At 55.1% G+C, this 18,587-nt stretch overlaps 2 protein-coding genes across 4 annotated transcripts in view; both read left to right on the top strand.

Moving 5' to 3' along the window:
- The window catches only part of PPP1R7 (protein phosphatase 1 regulatory subunit 7), a 30,035-nt gene extending 17,213 nt beyond the window's left edge, over window positions 1–12,822 (top strand). For all 3 annotated transcript variants that reach the window (XM_060624391.3, XM_060624390.3, XM_078450631.2), the window contains exon 10: window positions 12,511–12,822. In XM_060624391.3, coding sequence (XP_060480374.1) covers window positions 12,511–12,687 — 177 coding nt within the window. In that variant the 3' untranslated portion in view covers window positions 12,688–12,822. The remainder of the gene's footprint in view (window positions 1–12,510) is intronic.
- A 4,160-nt stretch (window positions 12,823–16,982) lies between these two features.
- The window catches only part of ANO7 (anoctamin 7), a 29,662-nt gene continuing 28,057 nt past the window's right edge, over window positions 16,983–18,587 (top strand). Inside the window, exon 1 of the mRNA XM_078450630.2 lies at window positions 16,983–18,550. Coding sequence (XP_078306756.2) covers window positions 18,513–18,550 — 38 coding nt within the window. The 5' untranslated portion in view covers window positions 16,983–18,512. The remainder of the gene's footprint in view (window positions 18,551–18,587) is intronic.

The raw sequence follows: 18,587 nt of genomic DNA, 5'->3' as shown, positions 1-18,587 counted from the left end.
GAGGCAGAGCCTACAGTGCTTGATGGTGCCCAGACTGCTTCCTCTTCTGATCTGCTGATCATAGCAACCCTGCGAAGCAGGCGGTATTATGCCATTTTACCACTGAGGAATTGCATTTCAGGAAGGGAGGTTGCAAACTGGGAGCTCTCAAACTCTTCTGTGCTCCTATCACATGTAGGGTTTGCTTAGCTATGAGCTGGTCTCTGAGAGAGAAATAGGAAGCCAGGCTTAATAAAATTTTAATCACCCGAATCCTATGTTTATTGATGTTCTGCTTGTCCTGCCAGTTACTGAGAGAAGGATGTTGGAATATCCCAAACATAACCGTGGGTTTGCTTTCTCCGTTCAGTTCCCCAGCTTTTGCTCCTTGTATCTTTAAGGTTTTTATTGGTTGCACACACATTTAGGATTATAGTGTCTTCTTGAGGCATTGTCTTTTCATCATATGGAATGTCCCTTTTCCGCGCTGCCCTCTTTGTTCTTGTCCTGAATTCTACCTCTCCGTGTTAATCTGGCCGTTCTATCTTTCTCCTGTTACTGTTTCCATGGGTCTCTTTCTCCATCCGTTTACTCAACCTCTGTCTTCATGATAGGTAAAATACGTCTCTCGTAGACAGCACATCGGTTTTGCTTTTTTATCCAGTCTGACCGTCTCTGCCTTTTAAGGGCAGTATTTACCCTGCTCACGTTTAGTACAATTACCTTCACTTCCACTTGGTGCAATGGTTGGGTTTAGGTCTGCCAGCTTGCTATTCGGTTTTTATTTGTCCCCTGTGTTCTTTGTTCCTTTTTTTCTCTTTTCTTGCCTTCTTTTCGGATTAGAAAAACATTATTTTTGGTAGTCTATTTTATTTTCACTATTGACGTAATTTGCTTATATCTGTATGCTGTATTTTAGGAATCACAAAATATATCTTCAATTTATCACAGTCTGCCTTCAAATGATATATCACATCACAAATAATGTGAGTCCCTTACAGGAGTGTGCTTCCATTCCTCTCCAACAGCTGACATTGTCCTGTGTTTTACTTTTCATAGATTTAAGCCTTTTCGTAGATTTAAGATCAGTTATCTTTTAAGGAAATTTAATAACAAAATCCACTTATTTTACCATTTCTGGCATTTTTTAATTATTTTATGTGGTTTCCATTGTGCCATTTCCCTTCCACCTGAAGAATTTTAATAATTTTTTATTGTGCAGCCTGTTGTAAACCAATTGTTTCAGCTTTGATTTGTCTGGAAAAGTCTCTTTATTTTGCTTTCATTTTTGAAGTATGGGATTACAGCTCTACAATTCTAGTTTGCCAGTTTGGGGGGTTTGTCTACAGCACTTCATGCGTGTTTCCATTGTGCTCCGGCCTGCACTGTTCCTGATGAGAAATTGTTAGTCATTTTCGCCCCTTCTGTGTGACATGTCTCTCTCCCTCCAGCTGCTTTTTTTTAATATATAATTTTTTTAATGTTTATTTTTGAGAGAGACAGCGTGAGTGGGGGGGGAGGGGCAGAGAGAGAGAGGGAGACACAGAATCCGAAGCAGGCTTCAGGCTCCGAGCTGTCAGCACAGAGCCCGACATGGGGCTTAAACCCACGAACCATGAGATCATAACCTGAGCTGAAGTCGGATGTTCAACCGACTGAGCCCCCCAGGCACCCCTGTCTCCCTCCAGCTGCTTATTTATGTTCTATCGTCACTTCTGTTTCTTGCAACTTGAAGGTCACGTGCTGTTGAGCTTTTGGGATCTGTGAATTTATAGTTTTCAAAATCAGATGCAGCAAACTTCTGAAAATAATTTCCTCCAAAATTTATTCTGCTCCCCTTCCCCCAGTTTCTTCCTAAAACTCCAATTATGCATATGTTGTCCAGTGCTTGGTCACTGGGTCACTGGCTTTTATGTTGTGTGCTTGCGTTTGTATGATTTCTGTTCCTATGTCTGTAAGGTCATGATCGTCTGCAATATTCATATGCTGTTAACCTCTTGGAGTCAGTTTTTTAGCTCAGATGTTATATTTTTCAACTCTAAAAAAAAGTTTGGTTCTCTTTTTATAGATTCTGTTTCTCTCCTTAATGTTTGTGTTTCCCTTGAAGCCTTCCTTTTTCACATGGCTAGTAATTTTTGTATTAGGTGCTGGCCATTAGGATGTTAAGTTATTGGGGCACCTGGCTGGCTCAGTCAGTAGAGCATGCAATTCTTGGTCTCAGGGCTGTGAGTTCAAGCCCCACACTAGGTATAGAGATTACTTAAAAATAAAATCTTTTTTTAAAAAGATGTGAAGTTATTGACTCTGGATTTTTTTTTTTTTTTTGGCTTTCCTTTAAAGTGTATTGGCCTGTATATCTGGCAGACAGTGAACCTGATCCTTTTGAGGCTCACTTTCAGCTTTATCAGCGTGAATCTACGAAGCCTGTCCTCTAAGGCTACTCTGCTCTGTTTCTAGGCTGTGACCCTTCTTGGGTCTTTGGGTCTCTAGTGAATGCCCTGGGCATTTAACGAGGTCTCTGCCTCTGGTTGGTGACGGCGCAAACATGTCCTTTCCGTGCATGAGCTCTGGCCTTGCCCAGTTCATTGCTTCTGGCGCCTCATGGCTTCTATGCTGTGGCCAGTCCTGTAATTTCACGCCACCATCCACACTCGGTTGTCAGTCCAAGATTCAAGGGGACACTGGGTGCCCTTCTGGAGCTTTTTTCCTATACAGCTCACTCCTCTCCAGAAATCCCAGCTGCCTCTGCCTTCCCAAACCAGATTCACTGTCTCAACTCAGTGTGGCCTCCAGGCTCTACTTGGGTTCCCCTGTGGTCCACAGCGTGCCTGCAGACAGAAGGCCAGATGCACACAGAGCTCACCTCCCTCGTTTCCCTGCTCTCTGGAGTCACTGTCCTGTGTCACCTGTTGTCCAGTGTATGCGAACAGCAGTTTCATGTTACTTGTCCTGTCTTCCAGTTTACGACAGAAAAGTGGAGTCCCGCTCCAGTCCTTCCCTCGCTTGAAGTGGAGGTCCTGTGACTTCATGTAATTTTTCACTTTTCTCTCTCACTCCTCCACGGCACACCGTGAGCTTCGCGGGGCAGAGGAGTCTCTCTGTTTTGCTCAGTCTTGCCTCACCAACCCCTAGAACAGTGCCTGGCACACGCTCGGTTGAATGAGAGGCAGGAATTTAGGAGAGGAAGCTTGGGTAGCTGGGTGGAGACCAGCTGTGGATAACATTGAAAATGACCCCGTGCAGGTACGTGAGCTGAGGGTTACTGTATTAAAAACGGCTCCTAGGGGCGCCTGGGTGGCGCAGTCGGTTAAGCGTCCGACTTCAGCCAGGTCACGATCTCGCGGTCTGTGAGTTCGAGCCCCGCGTCAGGCTCTGGGCTGATGGCTCGGAGCCTGGAGCCTGTTTCCGATTCTGTGTCTCCCTCTCTCTCTGCCCCTCCCCCGTTCATGCTCTGTCTCTCTCTGTCCCAAAAATAAATTAAAAACGTTGAAAAAAAAAAAAATTAAAAAAAAAAATAAAAAAAAAAAAAAAATAAAAAAAAAAAAAAAAAAAAAAAAACGGCTCCTAGAGGGGCGCCATTTGAAAACGGGAGGTGGGGGACAGAGCACGAATAGGCATGTCACAGAATAAGAAGTAACAGTTGCTCGTAGATACATAAAGCGTTTCCTACTTATTAATTTTTAGAATACACTGAAACAGTGAGATGTGGTGTTTTGATGGTCAGGTTGACAAAGCCTTTGCTAGAATGAGGCGTGCGTTGTGGCGAGCACTCCCTTGGGCGCCGGTAGGACTCTGGTGGACACGTGTTCTGTGGGGCATTCAGAGCCTTGGAACTTTCACATCTAAGACCTAACAAAATGATGAGAAAGTCAAAGATTATGTACAAAAATACATAGACATCAGGATCTGGGTTTGTTGTTTTTTTTACAGTGGAAATAGCTTTGTTGTATTTTCTAACGATAAAAGTATTTCTGTTCGTTGTAAAAAAGAAAAAGATCAGATTACAAAGAAGAACGAGAAATCTGTTTTTTCCTTGGTTTTCAGCATTTAGTGTCAGTTTAGAAAAGGTCATAAACTCAAAACTTATAAAAACAATTGTCCAGATTTTCTTCTGAAACTTTAAATTTGTATCATTCATATGTTCTCTCCAAGTTAGGGAATAATAAATTATGATATGGCCACATGATGAAATATTATGCTACTATAAAGCAAGGCTTTCAAATGACGTTTGTAAAGGGGATTTAATTCCAGGAAAATGCCCATAATGTTGATGGGAAAAAAGGAAGGGGCCAAGTATTTGGGGGCAGATCCGGGTGTTGGTGAACTCAGTACACGTGGATGCTCGCACACAGAGAAAGGCCAGAGGAACGTGTGTAGAAACGAGAAACCCTGCTCTCTGGATTGCACACATACAGCGGTTTCCTTTTTCTCTTTCTACTCTGCGGTTCCTCCAAGTTTTCCATGGTGAGCACTTACGTCTCTCGTGATTGAAAACCAAAGCATGGAAAAGTACATTTGAAGAGAAGCAGAGGTGAAGCTGACGCCAGTGCCTCCCGCCAAGATAGGCTCTGTGGCTCACAGAGAAGGCCGAAGAAGACAGAACAGAACATTAACAGCAGTCTTCCTTTTGTGGCGAGACTGCGCGTGATTTTTATCTTTTTCTTTTCCTCCCTTGCTGTATTTCCCACTCCTCGGCAATGAACATTTTTATCTTGGGAAGAAAAAGAGAAGGAGGTGTATTTTCACGCATGCTTGTCAGCAGGGGCCGAGCAGGTGAGCCACATGGCCGCCTTGTGTGCTCCATACTGGCGGGAGTGCAGGGGCCAGTGGAGGCCAGCGGAGGCCGAGACCCTTCTCCTGCTGCCCTACAGGTGACTGAGGCCACGTGAGCAGACCTGGCAGGTCGCGGCGGGGTGAGAAAGAAGGGAGTGAGTTCCAAGTGAAACATCGATGGTGAGTCAGCAGAAACTGGTCACCAGCTGAGGGAAAGGCGAAGGTCATGGGCAGGGAGATGTGTGGGGCCGAGCAAGAAGGCAGCAGTTGAGCTGGGAGCAGTCTAGACAGCCTCCCCTTCACCAGATCATCCCGGCTCCCAGAAGTCGGCGTGGACGAGCCCAGATACGTAGCGTGCTGCGCAGAAGTTAGTGTGTGCGTGTGTAAAGTGTATAAATAAGAGCGGGTACACGTGTCCCTCCTTTCTTCAGGGAGAAACCCCAGAAGCATCAACCTGCAGAAACGGTCGCCCGTGGGGCCCGAGGGGAAGGTGGAGGGTGTAACAGCAGACCGTGTCTTCTCCAAACACATCATTTTGCAGAGTTTTGGTTTTTGAAAATGCTTTATGCATTTTTTTAAACATTTTTAATTTACAATTCTAAGTGGACTGAAACAAACGACTCAATATTTCAAATTCCTACAATAACGACACAGAAGACAGTGACGCAGGAAAGAGTTCTCTGACCATACGGCCTTTGGGAGCTGCATCCTAAGCACAGAAAGAACTCCTAAAGGATCTTGAATGTCCCTTGGTGGTTTTATTCGTGATAATATTGGTGTTATGATTTTGAAACTATTTTAAATATGTTACAGGATAAATATACTAACGTGAGTAGGATCCTTCCGAATACTCCACATACAAGAAAATAGACACAAATACAAAGTCACACTAGTGTGGCCTGTCGTGTTGGGTTTGGATCTGGGGCCAGGTTTAGGCATGGAGGAAAGGCCTTTAGTCTTCCCATCTCGCACAAACAGCTATCACATGGGCAGGCATAGGGAGTAGCTGTTTCCAGGCCATGGGCTCGGGGCGACCACCGTGTCCACACTGCGGCCCTCAGCCAAGGGTGCTCGCCACACACAGGTGGGCCCAGACACAGAGCTGTGGTTTCCCCAAGCAAAGGAAGCAGAAATTGGAGCTTGGGCTCCTGGGGCTGAAATTTTCAGGGCAGGCTCGCAGCGGGGCGATGGCCACACGGAGACAAAGCCAGAGAAATCAGCCTGAGGATCCCTCAGCCGAAGAATAAGCTGCACATGGGCAGCAGGCCTGGCAGAGGACAGCTGAGGACGTCGGGCCGGGCGGAGATTCCGGATGCCACGCAGCGTGTTGGAGGCACCGCGTTCCAACTTGCCAGGGCGGGACGGCTGGCCCGACACCCCAGAAAGCGCATCGACAGCCCAGCACAGCCACACGTCAGAGGCACATGCGGCACTCTCCCGGAGCCTGCGACCAGGCCTTCACGGGACCAGGAGGCTTCGCAGAACACCGCTCTTTAGAGGAGGACAGCAAAACGCAGGCCGCAAGAAGTGTGGCATCCACAGCAGCCAGTGTGCAGAGAGGCAGGAAAGTGCCACCCAGAACAAGGAGAAAACATCCATGGAAACCACAGGAGATGACCGATGATGTGTCCCCCTCACTGAGGTCCTGGCATTCGTGCCCACGTGACCCCTGCCCACAAGTGTGTGTGGGCCTTACCGACTCATTTCCAACAAAACATGGCAGAGGCCACAGGAGCTCACCCCTGTGCTTGGGGTATGAAGAGGCTGCCCTCGGTCCCAGGGACTCTGTCTTGCTCTCCCTCTTGAATCCGTACCTGAATACGAAGTAACAGACACCTCTTCTGACGCCAGCAGCACACAAGGCACACATCCCCTTTCTTGAAATGCCCTACAGATTGTCCACAAATAGGCGATTGTGATATTCTACCAGTGATTTACAAGATGTACCTTAAGAATTCTTCCACACCGCTGTTTGTAAGATGTCACTGAGTTTAGAGGAAATTAAATGTAAATCTTCTATATAAATATCAGCCACAAAAAACCATCGTAATGGGAAATACATCCTGTGAAGTTAGGGTCTCAAAAACCACAAGCAGTCTGCTGGGAAGATGTCGAGCAGGGAGACTGTCAAAAGCAGAATTCCAGTCGTGGACTCAGGCCACCTCATCCCTGGATGCTAAAATCACTGAAGAGCTGGATGTCTGCCGTGTGTCGCCCCACGTAGAATTTGCTAAATGCAAAGGGCAACTTCATCCATAGGACCAAGTTTACCGTCCCTGACAGCAACAGCCTGATGCTGTGTCCCCCCGCCCCCCGTGTGAGTCATCTATAAAGCATACTTGCCAAAAATGTTTATTTGCTCTAACCAAGCATTCAGACCTAACTTTGAGTTTACAGGAAACACGGGGGCTAGAAGAACATGCTAGATGACACCAAAAGAGAGCCAGAGGGTACATCCGAATGAGGGGCATTCCACAGGAAAGTTAACTGAGTTTCTTCACAAAGTCAATTTCATTTAACAGAAGAAAATAAAATGTGAGTAGAAGGTGGGAAATGTTCTAGAGTAAGAGACCTCATACCTTCTGGGGAGATACTCTCTAAGGGTCACACCCCACCCTGTTCCTTTACGCCCCGGTTGTAAAGAACGTAACGGGGGACAGGAGGTGCTGTGTTTTCCCTCAGTGAGTATAACATCTTTGCCCCGGCCTGGGCTCAGGAGACTCTGAACTGTGTGTGGAAACAATACAAGGGAATGGTTTTGCGCTCCATTTTGGAAACATGAAGATAAGACTCTAAAAGTTATCTGTATCCAAGACATCATTCCAGTGTTCCAGTGGGGAGGAGTGAAATCTCCAGTTCCGCACTGATGGGATCCTGGAGGAAATTGCCCAGAGGCCGACTGGATCACCCGAAATGCTGGAATCTGGACTTTATAGAGATAGTCTCCCCCCCAGAACTGGCGGCATGCTGGTGTCCGCGGGCACCGTGACGTGCAGGACGGCAAGCGTGCGGTGGGCAGATAGGAGAAAACGTGTATTTTGAACCAGAAGAGGACCGGGCGCTGTGCGGCCGCCTGTGCCAGAGCTGACAGCCTGAGTCCACCACTGTGATGTTATGAAAAGGTTTTTAAGCAATGTTGCAAAAAACCTTCTTTCTTCCAAAGAATGCTGTACTGCTACTTTTATTTTGCTGTGTTAAGGTCAAAGCGTAGGCACGTGTGTGCACCGTTTCAGTGGCTGTCCACTTTGGCGGTGGATGGACTGCTTCCTCGGCACTTCGAATCGTGCCCACTTTGCATTTGGCCGTGTGAGCGGCTCACGGGTGGGTAGATTTATGCTTCATCGAATAACACTTGAGAATGCGTCCTGAAGGAGCTGTTCTCCAGTGTCCCCTCCAGGGGATGCACCACTCAGGCCGACGGCAGAGCGCCTTCTCAGCGTCCGGGCCCTCTTGCAGGTTTCTGTCCCTTCGCGGGGCCAAGGCCTGGGTTTTGGAAACCTAGACTTTCCGAAGCAGGTGGCACCCTCGGCCCACAAGAAGTCATGTGAAAAGAGGGTTCCTCGCCCAAGGAGGTCTGGGAGTGCGCGGGCTCACGGGGAATTAGTGCAGATGTTCTGGCCGTGGCCGCCGAGCGGGTAGCGGACTGGCCTCCAGCCATGAGCAAGTACAAGATGTGGTTTGGCTCTACCCGGGCAGAGCACGAGGCTGTGGCCCTGGGGAGGCGTGGCAACTGTGGAGCGAAGAACAGAACCCGCGGTCAAAGTTTATGGCAAGACAAGGCATGAGGCACTGCAGAGGGGGTAGCCGTGCAGAGAAGGGGCCCAGCACACCGTGGCCGAGGCCCGAGCCGTCTGGGCCCAAGGCCGCCCCACTCAAGGCTCACGCGGTAGCAATGCCGGGGTGCGGTGCCCACGTAGAGAGAGCTTGCCGACACCCTCAGCATCCAGGCTGGACTCCACAGAGGCCCTTCCTGACGGAAGGACCCCAGGCTCAGATTCACCCTACCGCAGACCCACCCTAAATAAAGCCTAAACCAAGCTCAAACTATCTCCAGAGGTGGAGTTTGGAGGTTGGTCCCACCGAGTCGGGGGGACCCTGACAAAGTGTGAAACCAGGTTCACTCAGGGCGTGCTGATCAGCTGGTATTAGAACAAAAAATCCATTCTCTTCAAAGAATCCAGTGTCGATAGCACGTTATCCACAACGTCTAGCGTTTGGTCTAAAATCACAGATCTGTAAATAGGAAAATATGATCTGTGCTTAAAAAGAAGTTGTCATAAGAAACCAAACCCTTGGTGCCAATTAATCTCTGGGCCTGGAGGGGGGTTGTGGTGTCTTGTTCTCATGCCCACCTCCGGACGGTTCTTCCTCCTCCCTGAAGACCTCCCACCACGCAGCCTGGTGTGCTCACTCCACCCCGGGGGCCTCACCCCTCCCTTCCTTGAAGATGTCGGGACTCACTCCCACCCAGCACTGCCCCTGCCACGCGCGGTCCTTGCTGCTCTCCGAGTCCGTGTAGGTGTCCCAGGGGCCTGGCGCCTCCTCACCCCCCCGAAAGTCACGGTTGCTGACACCCCCCCGACGGACCCCGAGCCCTGTGGTTGCCGGCTCCACGCGGTCCGCTCCATCCGCCAGCATTCCCATCTGCTTGCTGCCCCATCGAGACCATCACCAGGGACCCCGGCCCCCTCTCTGTCTCTCGCCTTCTTAGGTGCTCACCCCCACACCACTCCTACATCAGGAGGCTGCTATCGTCACCCCCTTCGGCTCGACCGGCTCACCCTGCAGAAGGCGTTAACTTCGCCTTGGCTGAGCCCACCATGCTCCCCACGGTGCCTTCCTGCCTTTTGAGCCAAGCTTAGCCCATCTTCTCCGGGTCAGCTTCCTCCGCCCTCGCCGGACATCCTTGCGTGGAGAGAACCTCACTCTCACCCCCCATCACGGCGGATGTAGGCGGTTCTCTGCAGCCACCTCCTCTTCGTTCAAGGACGCCCACCAGTGACGCCCCTGCCCCAGCCCATAAAAGCGTTTCCACCCGTGCACAGACGGGCTGCAGCCTCTCCTGTCCTGAAGGCTGCCCTCTCTGCTTGACCATGACCCCCTCCCCCCCACCCACCCCCCCTCCGCCATCCCTGCCCTCCTTTGCAGGCAGCCTGCTCAGGAGACCTCTCGTCTGGCTGGCTTGTCACTCACCTCCACCCTCCACCCTGGGACTCGCTCAGCAGCAAGCTCTCCCCGTGGCCTAGGACGGGCACGCACCCCCAGCCACGGTGTGGCCCGCCAGCCAAGATGGTCTAGCGGTCGGGTCCTGTGCTACACCTGGCGTGTTGGAAGCTTCCCTCCACCAGCAGACACGTGGCTGGATTCAGTGTCCCTCGCACCCCTCACTCTACGCCGGAGTGCCTGCCCGGGGTCCAGTCTTGGGACTTCTCTCTGCCTAATGAGCCTCTCCAGTCCAAGTACCCCCGTCTGCTCCCAGCACCCACATTTATATTCCCAGCCTGGGTCTGTCCTGGGCTCCGGATTTGCAGCAACAACTGTGTGCCCAGCGCAGGACGTCGTTGGCTGACTACCCACCCCTAAACCCAGCAGCACATCCTGAGCCCGTGAGCCTCCCTCCCCAAGCTGTCCTTCCTCCATTTTGTTCAACAGCCTCCCAGTTCTTCGGGCCAAAGATCTCAGAATCTTCCTTTGTTTCTCCTTATCTTTTACACATCACATGCAAGACGACGCCTTCCCTCCCCCTTCTACCCAGAATCCAGCCTCTCTGCACCTCTGCCGTCAACACCGTGCCACAAAGCCACCATCATCCCTGACCGGCACCATTAACACCACTTCCTAACGTGCAGCACTCTCCACACGACCATGACCAGATTCAAGTCCACAACCCTTCCAGGGCCGCCATCTCAGTCCTTCCGAGTCCCCACCGCCACCCCCATGTCATGTCGCTGCTGAACCCCAGCTCCTAGAACAGAGCCTGGTACGTGGGAGGTTCCCACGCGTTCGCCCAGATGCTGAGCCGCTGTGTCAGTGTTTCAGACCCGAAGGCAAGGCAGTGTCCCAGAATTCCATGCCGACTAACGCGCTCTTAGCTCGCAGCGCTTGAACTCCCCTGGCGCTCCTGCGGAGGGGCCACAGGTGGGTTCCTGGAAAGGCTCCGCCTCCTTCCCATTGCGTGCGTGTGGGTCGCTTCTCTGTATGCAGAGGTGAAGATGAAAGGGGCCACGCTGTCGCCTCCACCCACCCCGGCTCCCGCTGCAGGTTCACAGAGGACGGACCTGCCCCTGTCCTTCGGGAGGAGCGCACCTGCCCTCGGCCTGTGTGCGCTTGGAACTGTGGGGGGGGGGGGGGGGTCAGACCAGCAGGCCGTGAGGCTGGTGTGGCACCCCCCTGTTCGTGATGCCTACGCTCCCAGCGGCTTTCCGGCTTGTGCCTCGTTTAAACTTGGTCATCGGGGGCACCCGGCTGGCTCAGTCGGTGGAGCATGCGACTCTTGATCTCGGGGTCACGAGTGTGAGCCCCACATGGGCTGCAGAGATCACTTAAATAAAAATAAAACTTTAAAGTTCCTGTCATCCAAAACCCTCCAATGATCTGCTGGAGTCAGGTTGCCCTGCTTGTCAGAGCCAGCTGTGCCTCACCCCGGCGCCGTGGTCTGGGACGTGGCATGGGTAGCGTGAGATCGGCCACGGCGGGGTGTTTACACCACAGAATCTGGCAGACAGTACCAATCGGGGCTCTTTGAAATCTCTTGGAGCTGGTTGCTGAGGGCGCCTGCAGGACCGCCCGGCCTACGCCCTGGCCTCCGCACCCCCCGGGGCGGATGGCTGTATCTAGCCTTCAGAGACTGTCCCGCCATCTGTGTTCACGTGGTCCTCTGCCAGATTCTTGGGGAACTGGCAGAAGCCAGGGTGGCTCACCCTCTGAGCCTCCTGTCTCGCCCCCCACGGAGGAGCCACCACCATCCACAGGACAGGTGTGGACTGAGCGCCATGAGCACATGCTGTGACAGGCACTCTAAATCCAGAGGCCCACCATGCCCTCGTCTTGACGGTGGTTCAAAGAGAGAATTCTCCCTGGCTCTGGCGGGTCCTGTCCAGGTGGGCCTTGGCAGGATCGGGAGGGTGAAATCTAACCTGCTTTGAGCCTGTAACTCAGACTTCTGAGCCCCTCCTCCAGGTTCATATCCTGGGGCCATCATGTCAGCCATGTAAGGTGAGCGGTGGCAGGGCATTTACGTCACAGACCCCAGCAAGGGGCATCCCAGTGGGACAAGCCAGAGGCAACTTCGGGGACAGATGGACGTTTAGTCAGCGTGGCTGCTGCCCTGCTGACCATGTCACAGGCAGAGCGTGCCGTCAGGCCGTGGGGATGACTGAATGGGTCTGAAACAGAAACCGAACCTACTGTGACACGTTGCCAGGAGATGGGGCGGGGTTGTCCTCGGTGTTGCTCTGATCGCTTCTCCGCTGATCTTAACTTGGATTAGCCCCTTTCGTGGTGATGTGGCCCAAGTCCTGGGCATGAGCAAGAGCATTTCCCTTGGGACACTGCTGGAAGGTGGCCGAGTGGTACCGAGCGGTGACAGGGTTCCATGAGGGCACCAGGAAGACTTAATACCAAGTCACACTGTCTTCAGAGTGGGGAGGACGGGAGCGCGTCTGTGGCCTCGTGCCCAGGTGTGGGGGTGGGAGGCTCGGGCCCTTCAGTCCTACAAGCTTTTCTAACGCACTTTGTGTGTGTGTGTGTGTCCTCCAGATGAACGACAATCTCCTCGAGAGCTGGAGCGACCTCGACGAGCTGAAGGCGGCCAAGAGCCTGGAGACGGTGTACCTGGAGCGGAACCCCCTGCAGAAGGACCCCCAGTACAGGCGGAAGATCATGCTGGCCCTGCCCACCGTGCGGCAGATCGACGCCACCTTCGTCCGGTTCTGAGTCCTCCCGGCTCCTCGCCCGGGCCCTCTCTTCACAAGAACTTCCCAGCCACGGTTTTTATCCGCCCGTTGCTCCTCGAGCCGTCACTCTCAACAGTCACAAACCCAATGGCAATAAAAAGGCACTGAGTGATAACCGCCGTGTGTGACGCCCGCGCCGCTCCGGGACGCCGCCATGCGGTGTTCTGGCTAGACGGTCATGGTCCCACCTGTGGTGTTCCCGCCACGTCCGTCTCCTCCTTCCTCTCCGGGAGGTCTCGGCCCTCCTGAGAAGGGCGGGCCGGTGGGTATGAGGGCGCTGCCCAGGGTGGGGGCACTCGGTGGCCGGCCTGGCCGCCAAAGCTCTTTGGTCTTAGACACCAGGCGATGCCTCAGTTTTTCTAATTGCATGTATTTAAAAAACAAAACTGGGCACAGGATGGCTCAGCCCTGCGTGCTGCGACCCTCCCGGCTCCTAGATGGTCGCAGCTACGCACCAGGCCCCTGCTGACCGCTGCCCGGGCTGGCCCTGCCCACCCAACCTCAGCTCTTCGGGGCCCGGACCGCCCGCAAGAGGAGACGCTTCCCACGGGCACAGCTGCCCGTGCCGCTGGCAGTGCGGACCCGCCCAAGTCTCTGTTCAAGACTTTCTCCAAAGAGCCCACCTCCTGGCAGATTCTGACATCACTTCCCGGTCTTTCCCCGTCATGTTGGCTTGTTTCTTAGAACATTTACGTCAACACTCACCCAGGGTCTCTCGGGGTCTCAGATTTCCCTTCCGCAGAAAGAGCACTGAATCATGGTCACCATGGTCCCTTCTCCAAGGTTCTAGAGCTGCCCTGTCCAGTATGGGGGCCACTTGCCATCACGTGTGGTTGCTTCAACATAAACTTAAATTTGTTAAAATGAAATAAAAGATTCGGTTCCTCAGTTGCACTTGGCACATTCCAGGTGCTCAGTAGCCACGTCTCACTAGGGGGACCCGTTCCCGTCGTCACAGAGAGTTCTGGAAGGTCCTGCTCTAGATCCTGATGAGTAGCCTGCACAGGCCACTCTTGAGAGCCAGGGAGCAGGTCAGAGGTCTCCCAGCGAACAGGTGACCCCTGCCAACAGTCATGGACCTGCCAGTTGTTGGCCTGAAGTTTAAGGTCATGTCTAGTTCCCAACTCCCCTTCACCAGGATAAATCGTGTGGCCTGTCCCTGTGAGCGCCTGCCCACTGGAAGCAAATTTCCGGGAAGGGGTCGGGAGGGCGCGGCCCCAGAAAGGGTCTTCAGATTACAGGCCTAGAAGTAAGAAGAAAGAGAGTCTAGACACAAGCATTCGGGACTTGACTGCCACTGCTGGGAGCATTATTCACAGGCATCATTCACCCAAATACAACCCCGTCAGATGAACCACAGAACGGTGGAGGTGTCATTCCGGAGCAGAAGGCCACACCCGGCGGGACCTTCATTCATGAGCACACAGCTGACAGCCTTCTCTGAAGCAGAGACCACATTCTCACGCGCGACACGAGACACGCCCTGAAAAGTGGGCCATGTGAGCCACGAGGTCACCGCTTTTTAATCTGGGAGCTAGAGCGTCGCAGGTAGCGGCAGACGGCACATGCGTTCACCGAGGTGTGGAAGAAAAGGAGCAGTCATTTATAAACACGTGCATGGGGAGCCACGTGCTGAAAGTAGCTGCGAACAGGATAGGTTTGTCCTTATGGGTAGGAAAAGAAACCCAGAGAGCCTCGGGCAAACAGGACAGTAAGGAGAGAGGCCTCAGCCTCTGGTGTGGATGAGGTGGGGACATGTGCCCAGAGCCGGTCCCAGTCCCACTAACATCCGGCCTCTGTGTTTTAACAGACCCAGGAAATGTACGGGGGGGGGGGGGGGGGGGGGGGGAAGGGGGGAAGGGTGTGCAGAACCGGCAGTCCCAGACCAAGCGTCACTTGAATATTTGAGAAGCTCGTTAAACTGAAGAGCCACACTGAACCATGAAACTTTGACCAAGGGTCAAAGGAGGCAGCTTCCTGCCGGATCCTGAAAGCTACAGACCAGGCTGGTGGGGTCCCGGCCCCGGATGGTGCCGAGCAGCATTGCTGTGTACGGGACGCCCCCTGCGTGGCCCGGGGTCAGAAACCTCGGAGTGACCGGGAAAACGGGTGTCGGGAGGAAGTGCGGGAACACCTCTGTGAGCCGCAGCGCAGCCACAGACACGGTTTTGATGGGTTCGTCTACGCAAAAATAAAATCCCTGTAGAGCACGGAACACCACGGGTAGACCACAGACAGCAGGTGAAGAGACATGCTCCCAGTGTTTACAACTGGCAGAGGCCTGATCAAAGAGCCCACTAGAAACCCGCCGAAGGCGACAGCAGGCAATCCAGGGAAGCCAGAGGGCCCGGCGACCACCCCCGGCGCGCCGGTCTTCGGAGAGGCACACACGGGATGGGCCGCTGCTGTGCCCCTACCCAAAATTAGCCGGGTCGAGAGCTCCCGGCGTGGGGTGTCCAGGAGGGCACCGCACGTGGGCCCTGGGCGCAGTGCCGTCACGGCCCGGGCAGAGGGACCCCAGGGGCACCCTGAACCTCAAAAGCGCAGCCAAGCTGGGTCTTTGGCTACGGTAAATGTTCTTCGGCCGGAAGCAGCTCGCGGCGCCCGCTGGGCAACCCGAGTTGGCCGCGGCCCGGAAACCACGTGTCCGCGAAGGAGCGCCGTGCGGGGGCGGGCGCGCGCGCGGGCAGGACGGCCTGCGGGGGCGCGCGCGGACTGGAGGGCTCTCAGACGCGGAGGGAACGGCGGGAACAGCCGGGAGTGAGGAGCAGCCGGGAACCCCTCCTCCTCACGCGCGTGGTCCGAAACAGCCCCAAGCAAAGACACCTACTAGGAGGCAAGTTTGGAGCGAGAGGGAGGGAGGTGAGGAGACAGCACAGACACCGGCAGACGTGGCCATACTGCTGATCCCACGGGGGGGGGGGGGGGGGGGGGGGGGAGCGTGGCTGCAGGGAACAGACGCGACCGTGCGCACTCGACGCCTCGGCCCTTGTCCGTCGGCCTTCCCTCTTTCAGGTACTTGGGATCATACAACGGTGAGCCAGACAACCCTTTGTTTCTTCTCATAAGATTTTTAAAAACCCGCCCTTGGGAACTTCCCGGGGAGCGGGCGTAGGTTAAACAGCAACCGGAAGACAATTGTATGGTTAGAAGGTGACTCCACGTTTGGGAGAAACGTGCCTTTGGCCAGGCTCCCTGGCGGCAGGGGTGGGGTGACCTCGCTGAGGGGCGGAACCGGGCCAGAGCCACACTGGGGGGTGGGGGGAAGCAGGCCGAGGGGGCAGCGGAGAGGAGGAGGCAGAGCGGAGGGAGGGGAGAGTGAAGCCTCGGGCAGAGCATTCCGGAACCCCAACCCCCGGGCTCGGGGCGCTTGGCGGGAAGAGCCTGGATGGGGAGTAAGCGCTGGCAGGACCCCAGCAGGCTGCAAGGGAGAGGCACAGAGGGAGGGGGGAGCAGGGAGGGGCAGGGGAGGTACCCTGAGGCCAGGGAGGGGCAGGGCAGGGGGACGGGCAGACAGACACGCTGGACACAAGGGTGGCGTCCTACTGCAGCAGGAGGCGAGCAGAGAGGGCGGTGGCCACCTGGGGGAGGGGGTGCTTGCTCTGTGCGGAGGGAATGTTTGGGAGAGAGGTGGAATCTGGGAAGGCTCTTGAGGGGCAGGGATGAGTCCTGGAGGGGACAGAAGGGTCCTGGGGAGCAAGAGAGGGTCCTGGGGGACAGGGGGGAGTCCTGGGGAGGAGAGAAGGGTTCTGGGGGCAGGGGTGAGTCCTAGGGGGGCCAGGAGAGGGTCCTGGGGCAGGTATGAGTCCTGGGGGAGGGGGGCAGGAGAGGGTCCTGGGGGTCAAGAGAGGGTCCTGGGGTCAGGAGTGAGTCCTGGGGACAAGAGAAGGTCCTGGGGGACGGGGGTGGGGGGGGGGAGTCCTGGGGAGGAGAGAAGGGTTCTGGGGGCAAGGGTGAGTCCTGGGGGCAGGGATGAGTCCTGGAGGGCAGGGGTTGAGTGAGCGGATAACGCATAGGATACGGGAAGACTGTGAACCGTTCATGGCCCACCCCTCAGACTGTGCAGGACGGGTGACTGAGGAGAACAGAAGGGTCACCCAGCTGGCAGTCACTCCAAGGGCCATCAGCCCAGTGATTTTGTTCAGAGCAGCAGGGTGCCCACCCCAGGGAGGAGGCACATTTGGTTGCAGACCAGCTGTCAGAGCTGCTCCCTTTCCAGGCTGCCCCACGGCGGCGGTGGGGGGCGGGGGGGGGGGGTGGTGGAGGGGCTGGGACTCGTGCTTAGCCGGTGGCACCTGCCGTCTGGAGGGGAAGGACAGGTGTAGATGGCACAGGCTGGAGTCTGGGCCCGCAGGTGCCCCACCTCCCTGTTCTTGTGAGGTGACGAAGATCCTTTTTAAGCCACAGTTGGAGGTCTTTCCCCCCTGCTTCCACCGATGTATTTCTAAATGTTCAACAGATGAATATAAAAGGTTACCGTCAAAAAAGGCCAGGGTGCAGTGTGGCAGATCCGGGCCCTGGGCTCTTCCTGGCACCTGGGACCCAACAAAACACCTGCGCTCGTTGCTTGCTTGCTTTTTTTTCCTTCTTAATTTTTAAAATCTGCCAGAATAACGCAACTTGGAAAAATGTCAAACCATGAAACATCGTGCAAAGTGAAAATCTAAGCTATCCGCTCTTGAAGGTGTCCTGCGTGCATGTGTCCCTCCAGGGCTCCAGCCGTGGGGCGCGGTGGCCCCCCGCGACCTGTCCCCGCTGCCCTCCTCAGGTAGACATCCCTGAGGCCCCAAGAGCAGAGAGCCGGGAGCCCCTGACAGCTGGCCTCCTCCCGGGATGCTCCTCTGCAGTGTCTGGCCGGAGCACAGGGCAAAGTTGTCTCAGGCTGGGAAAACTCTGGGCCACACCAGACAGAGGCCCTGGGGGTTCAAGCCGAGCTCCCCACCCCCCGGGTGTTCCTCCTGTCTCCGCCCGCCTCACCCCTTTCCTGGGCTCTGGGGCATCCCATCTCAGCGTCTGTGTGGGAAGCGCTTGACCCTCAGGCTCAGGGGGTCCCAGCTGTGGCTGGGCCCTGCCTGTGGGAGCTTGACCCGCTGAGCAGGGTCTCCCTGGGAGCAGAGTGGGGGTCAGAGATGCAGCCAGGACGAGGGTGCGACTCGGGGGTTTCAACAGGTGTCTGGTGAGGAGGGCTGAGCGCGGGTGAGCGGGATCCTGGGAGAAAGGCCCAGAGCAGAGAGGGCCCGGGGGGGGGGGGGGCCCCAGGGCCCTCCTCCCTGCACTGAAGTGGGCCCTGAGCTGATGTGGTAGCCTGAGGCCACACCCAGGAAGTGGCAGAACGGGCTCTACCACCTGGGTCCCCCATGTCCCACACGGGCACCCTGCCAGGCAGAGACGACAGCCCACATCTGTGGCCACCCCCGCCGGATGCCACCTCTCCGTAATGTCCCACAGCAATGGCCCGACAGCTGACATGGGCCCTGGCATCCCTGAGTACAAAGGGGAGCACAGTGGCATTTGCATGTGTGCTGGGTGAGGGCCCTAGGAAAATAGGCTGCCTCTGTTTGCAGACTCAGAGCCCCACACCCCCTCTTCAAACAGAGGCAGATCCCATTCCAGGAGCTGGGGGGGTGGGGGGGGTGGGGGAACTTGCCCCAGCCACTCTGCTTCCGGGCCCATTTGCCAGGCGAGGGAGGATATGTGAGTGGCCATCGCCCACCCCCACGCCGGGCAGGGTCCCTCCCAGTTCTCTGCCTACGGGACTGGCCCGGATTCAGCTGCCCAGACCAGGCTTGTGCTGAAAAGCTGGCCATGACCTCGGAGGCCTCTTCTGGAAGCCGCCGTCCCAGGTGGGAGCCTTTTCTGATGCAAGGGCCATGGGGAGGA

The sequence above is a fragment of the Panthera onca genome, chromosome C1 (genome assembly GCF_046562875.1).
Source record: "Panthera onca isolate mPanOnc1 chromosome C1, mPanOnc1 haplotype 2, whole genome shotgun sequence".
Taxonomy (NCBI): Eukaryota; Metazoa; Chordata; class Mammalia; order Carnivora; family Felidae; genus Panthera; species Panthera onca.
Note: the sequence above shows the minus strand (reverse complement) of the source record. Positions and strands in the feature narration are given on the sequence as shown.